Raw genomic sequence first — 5,824 nt, forward strand, 5'->3', positions numbered from 1 at the left:
AAAGCAGCGGCGGGAATAGCAGCTGCATTTCTTTTCTCTTTCTCCCTTCACATTCCATTATCATAGTGCTCCAATGGAGAAGGAAGGAGTAGAGGGGCCCAGGTACTGATCCGCATCGAGGACTCAGACCAACACACTGGCAGATCTGAAGTCGGATGGTTTTTTCCCTCTTTTTTAAAAAAACGAAAACCAAAAAAAAAAAAAAAAGCAAGAATCAAGTCAGTGTAATTTCATGGGGTTTTTCTCCCCCCCCCCAATAATTCGCCTAGAGTTTGGCACTCCCTTGGCCGGGAATAACAGTCTTTGTTATTTTATTAGCAGGATGCCTTGAGACACACGCAGCATCTGGCGGAGGATTAACATACATACATGTGTATGTATGCGTCACGTATATATTTACTGCAAATGGTGGGGATCATTTAGTGCCCGAGATGGGAGACCTGAAGTCAGGTTTCGAAGAGGTGGATGGCGTGAGGCTCGGCTACCTCATCATTAAAGGAAAGCAAATGTTTGCTCTCTCCCAAGTCTTCACAGATCTGCTGAAAAACATCCCGAGGACGACCGTGCACAAGCGCATGGATCATCTGAAAGTGAAAAAGCACCACTGCGATCTGGAGGAGTTGCGGAAACTCAAAGCAATCAACAGTATCGCCTTCCACGCGGCCAAATGCACGCTCATCTCCCGGGAAGACGTGGAAGCGCTCTATACCTCCTGCAAAACCGAGCGTGTGCTCAAGACCAAGCGCAGGAGGGCCGGTCGGGCCCTGGCCACAAAGGCGCCGCCGCCAGAGCGCGCCGCCGCCGCCAGCCCCCGCCCGGCTTTTTGGAAGGACAAGCACCAACTTTGGCGGGGCCTGAGCGGAGCCGCGCGGCCCCTGCCAATCAGCGCGCAGTCCCAGCGTCCGGGCGCCGCCGCCGCGCGCCCCGCCGCCCATCTACCTCAGATTTTTAGCGAATACCCGGGCTCGCACTACCCGGAGATCGTTCGCTCGCCTTGCAAAGCCCCTTTAAACTATGAAACTGCCCCGCTCCAGGGAAACTACGTCGCCTTCCACTCGGATCCCGCTTATTTTCGGAGCCTGCTGTGCAGCAAGCACCCGGCGGCCGCCGCCGCCGCTGCCGCCGCCGCCGCTGCCGCTGCCGCCGCCGCCGCCGCCGCCTACTACCAGGCATCGGCAGCCGGGCCCCAGCCCAAGGCGGCGGCTGGAGCCGGAGGCCCCGTGAGCCTGACCTACCGCTGCAAGCGCAAGCGCGGGGGCGCCAAGAACTGCCTGCTCGCACCTCACGCCGGAGCCCGGAGACTGCTGCTGCTGCCCAGGTCCTACAAAGCCAAGGCGGCGGCAGCGGCTGCTGCAGCGGCGGCGGCGGCGGCGGCCGCCGGGGCCACTTGCTTGGAGAGGTTTCATCTGGTCAACAGCTTCTGCCCGCCTCCCCACCACCACCACCACCACCATCACCATCATCACCATCATCGGGCCCAGCAGCCAACGCCGAGTCACCACCCCCCTCACCACCACCGACCGCAGCCCCATCTAGGAAGCTTTCCCGAGAGTTGTAGCAGCGACTCCGAGTCCAGCTCCTACTCCGATCATGCAGCCAACGATTCGGATTTTGGCTCCAGTTTGTCCAGCTCCAGCAACTCGATGTCCTCAGAGGAAGAGGAGGAGGAAGGAGAGGAGGAGGAGGAAGAGGAGGAGGAAGAGGGGGGCAGCGGGGCCTCGGATTCCAGTGAAATCAGCTCCGAGGAGGAGGACTCGTCCACCGAGTCAGACTCCAGCTCCGGCTCCAGCCAAGTGTCAGTGCAGAGCATCCGTTTCAGGCGCACCAGCTTCTGCAAGCCTCCCAGCGTGCAGGCGCAGGCCAACTTCTTGTACCATCTGGCCTCCGCCGCCGCTGCAACCAAACCCGCTGCTTTCGAGGATGCGGGCCGACTTCCCGACCTCAAGAGTGGTGTCAAAGCCGAGTCGCCAGAGGAGTGGAATCTGCAGGGTTGGGCTCCCAAAGGGGCTCCGGTGTACTGCCCGGCCAGCATGGGGAGTTGTTTCCCAGAGATAAGAAACGATAGGGTATCTGAGATTACATTCCCACACTCTGAAATTTCCAGTACTGTAAAGAGAACTGACCTGACAATTAACTGCCTGGCAGAGGGGGCCTCTTCACCTAGCCCAAAGACAAACAATGTATTTCCACAACAAAGAATACTCCGAGAGGCTAGGAAATGCCTACAAGCAACTCCTACTGCACACTGTTCAGATAACAACACAATAGCTGCTAGGTTCTTAAATAATGATTCTTGTGGAACGGCAACAAATTCAGGAAAAGAGTCCAAAATCCCTCATTGTCTTGAATTTGCTATGAATTTGGTCTCTTCGCAAACTGATTCCGAAGTGGATGCAGCAGCAGCAACTAAAGCTGAGAATCTCTGCACTGACTCAGGCGACAAGACATTGCCATTTCTGCACAATATTAAAATCAAAGTAGAAGACAGTAGTGCTAATGAAGACTATGAACCTGATCTCATTACAAGCAAGCTGAAGTGCGAGTGCAATGATACAAAGGGGGAGCTTTACAGTGTGACTGGGAAGACAGAGGAGAGCGCCTTCCTAACCACAGCCAAGGAGGCTTTTGCATGCCCTGAGAAAGAAACTCCTTCCTTAAATCCACTGGCTTACAGTCAGGGCCTTTCATGCACTTTAGGATCTCCAAAACCTGAGGATGGGGAGTATAAATTTGGTGCCAGGGTGAGAAAAAATTACCGGACACTAGTACTGGGTAAACGCCCAGTCCTTCAGACACCTCCAGTCAAACCAAATTTGAAATCAGCTAGAAGCCCTCGTCCTACAGGTAAAACTGAGACACATGAAGGAACACTGGATGACTTTACAGTTTTAAACAGACGCAAAAAGGTAGCCAGCAATGTAGCATCAGCAGTGAAAAGGCCATTTAATTTCATGGCAAATTTTCCTTGTCCACCATCACTCATTGTTGGGAAGGACGGGGATTTGTGGCCAGCGTATTCCTTAAGCACCACCAAGGATTGGCAACCTCCTCACAAGGCCCATCCTGTGTGGAAATGGCAGCTGGGCGGTTCTGCAGTACCTCTTCCACCTAGTCACAAATTCAGGAAATTTCATTCATAAAATGTTTGGGAAGATATTTTCTTGAACCATATTACCTTCCTTTTGTTGCAAACTGCACAGGATGGCTTGTACAAGTCCATTAATGGTGTTACACCCCCTTTGGAGTCCTGGTTTATCGCATTTTGAAGACAGAAATCGGATTACTTTTTTTTCCCATTGCGGGTTTTTTTTTTTGTAGGGTGGGGGCGGGGTGGGAGAAGGGTTGGTTTACATACCACAGACTACTTCAGGCTAAAGACTCAAGTAAAACTCAGTTATTACGACAGAGCTGGAACACTCTACTGTTTCAATGCTAATAATGCACCAGTACCTCAATTCAACTGCTACAAATAAATGTCAAAAGGTTGAATAATAAATATTACAATGAGCCATTAAGTTTATGCACTAGATTTCAGACCTGCAAGTGTAACTGGTATTCAGTGAAAGTTTGTTAGATTACATGGTTACACAATGAGGTAGCAAGAAGTTTCTGTGAGCCCAAAATGTCATTTTCTGGAGCTCTTATTTGTGGGGTGACTTTTTTTTTTAAAACTACCCTTATTCCCTTTCCAAGAGTAGTTGCACTTAACTTTTTTTTTTTTTTTTGAAATACTGGGGTATGAGCCCTGATTGGATGCTGATTTAAAAGCTGCCTCTTGTGTAAGAAGTAAGAGAAATATGGGATTGTTTTTGTTTTTTGAAGATGTGCTTTTTTAAAAAAAAAAAAACCTTTACAGTCACTCTTTGTAATTGGAAAAGTCCTTTCATGCTCTCAGCGAAACATTTAAAACAATATGACTCTTACTGCAATCCTGCTTATCTTGTGGTCTAAAGATGACTCTTCAAGCTTTCAAAACAATTAAAACATTTCTCTTAATAGCAGGATATTTAATGGTCTAGCTCATCATAGTGACCAATCATTAAGTACAACCAAGCAAAAGAAAAAAGAGGGGTCAGAGTCGTAACACCCCAAGTAAAAATAACAGTTATTTCAGGGCTTTTGGTACCAGAACTCAGGCACTTGGATTTTATTACCTTATGCTTTTTTTTTTCTGCGTCTCTCTAAACTTCTGTTTTCAGGCCATCCTGTGTATAGAACAGGAGAGTTTCTACTGCACGTGACAATCAGAGGTGACTATCTATATTTGCACTTAAAATTAAAGGAATTCCACATGCAAATGGTCTAGCCCTTGGTAAGGGCCATGCTGGGGTACTGTGTTGTAATGATGAGAGCAGTAAATCAAAATTATGGAAATTTGCACTGTTGAAAAGCATGCTTTAGCTTTATTTTCAATTAAAAACACTGTTTAAAATTCCTGGTTCCATACATTTCTACTTATTCCAGATTGAAGAAGGGTTAACAAGAATGAATGGTTTTGTTGACATTTCTACTTGTAATGTTTTTGCCTGGAAGAAATGCACTCACTGGGTGCAGTATTTTGTGGCAATGCTTTGTGATGAGACCAACTAGGTTCCCTGTATAACACTGGCAGGTTCCTTCTCAAATAACAGGAAAAAAACTTTCCAAAGTACTACAAATTTCATATTTAAGAAAGTAAAGGAAAGATTAGTTGTTATTTTAATGAAAGTTGAATCTAGTAATTCTTGGGCCACCAAATTATGTATTTCAGATCCTTGGTATCTTTAGTCTAAGAAGTTGCATCTATAGTCCATAAATCACAGAGCAAAACAAAACACCAATGAAATGTTTACTGTGTGAATTTAAACCATTACTTCTCATGGAAATTCAGCTATTTATTTTGCTTAACCTTTTACTTTCTACTCCTTTGAAAATTTCCTTTTGTCTATAATGTTTCAGATAGCTCTGGATGGTCTCGGGCCTAATTGCTGTGTGTGATCTGTGGCTTGGCCTGCTGTAAAGTCAGAGGCTGAGAGTACCTGCATCCAGATACATTTGGATGGAGTGAAAAGATCCTTTGGACTCCCTCCCTTCCTCCTTGAATGTTGCCAGATGTAGGCTCACTGGGTCATTGTTATTGGGATCATAGATATGGTCAAAGAAAAAATTGGGGGAATGTTATCCTTGAACTCATGTTTGAATATAATTACAAAGACTAGTCCATATTCTCAGTTAAAAGTCCCAGAGAGGTGAACAACTGGTTTCTGAGCCTGAATCCTTTCTCCTTTGGAAGGCAATGAAGAATTTAGGGACAGTGAGCTGTCCTAAAAAAGAAAAAAGGAAAAAAAAAAAAAACCAGTCTGTAAAAAGTATGACACCACAGCAGGGAAGTCTGTAATTTTTACTCTTTAATTAGTGCCAAGACAAGAAAGTTCAAGTACAGTGAGTGACTACTGCATTTAGACTGGGACTTTCTATGTTGGCTACAGACTGTCCCCAAATTATAAACTGAGAAAATATTTGAAGTTTACTGATCTTGAGTGTGGAACCACTGTAAGATGGAATATGCACAAATTTAAACAAATATCCCATAGAATTTTGGACAAAATATCAGTCTCCAACTTGGTCTCCAATCCTCAGAGAATCAATACTTTCAGCTTCTAGGAGCTGGGTAATGAGCAAGGAGGGAGGCCGAGGCATGCCAGAGTGAGACCATCTAAAGGAAAGACAATAAGTAGTCAACACAGATACTGCCTCACAGTGTTCCTATGGGCCATCCAACCACAGCAAGCTCTGAGCTGGGGCTTCTGTCAGTGAAGTGTACCAAGTACTAAGTCTTAGTGTG

General features: G+C 46.6%; 1 protein-coding gene across 1 annotated transcript; it reads left to right on the top strand.

Moving 5' to 3' along the window:
* Nucleotides 1-431: 431 nt before the first annotated feature.
* Nucleotides 432-3,297, top strand: Skida1 (SKI/DACH domain containing 1). Its single transcript, XM_057787692.1, has one exon. It carries the CDS (start codon nucleotides 432-434, stop codon nucleotides 3,138-3,140), a length of 2,709 nt encoding a protein of 902 aa, XP_057643675.1. The 3' UTR covers nucleotides 3,141-3,297.
* The last annotated feature ends 2,527 nt before the right edge of the window (nucleotides 3,298-5,824 follow it).

This window comes from Chionomys nivalis, chromosome 13 (genome assembly GCF_950005125.1).
Source record: "Chionomys nivalis chromosome 13, mChiNiv1.1, whole genome shotgun sequence".
Classification (NCBI taxonomy): Eukaryota; Metazoa; Chordata; class Mammalia; order Rodentia; family Cricetidae; genus Chionomys; species Chionomys nivalis.

Coding starts and splice junctions, on each gene's coding strand:
- Skida1 (XM_057787692.1), top strand. CDS start 432: ATGGGAGACCTGAAGTCAGGTTTCGAAGAGGTGGATGGCGTGAGGCTC.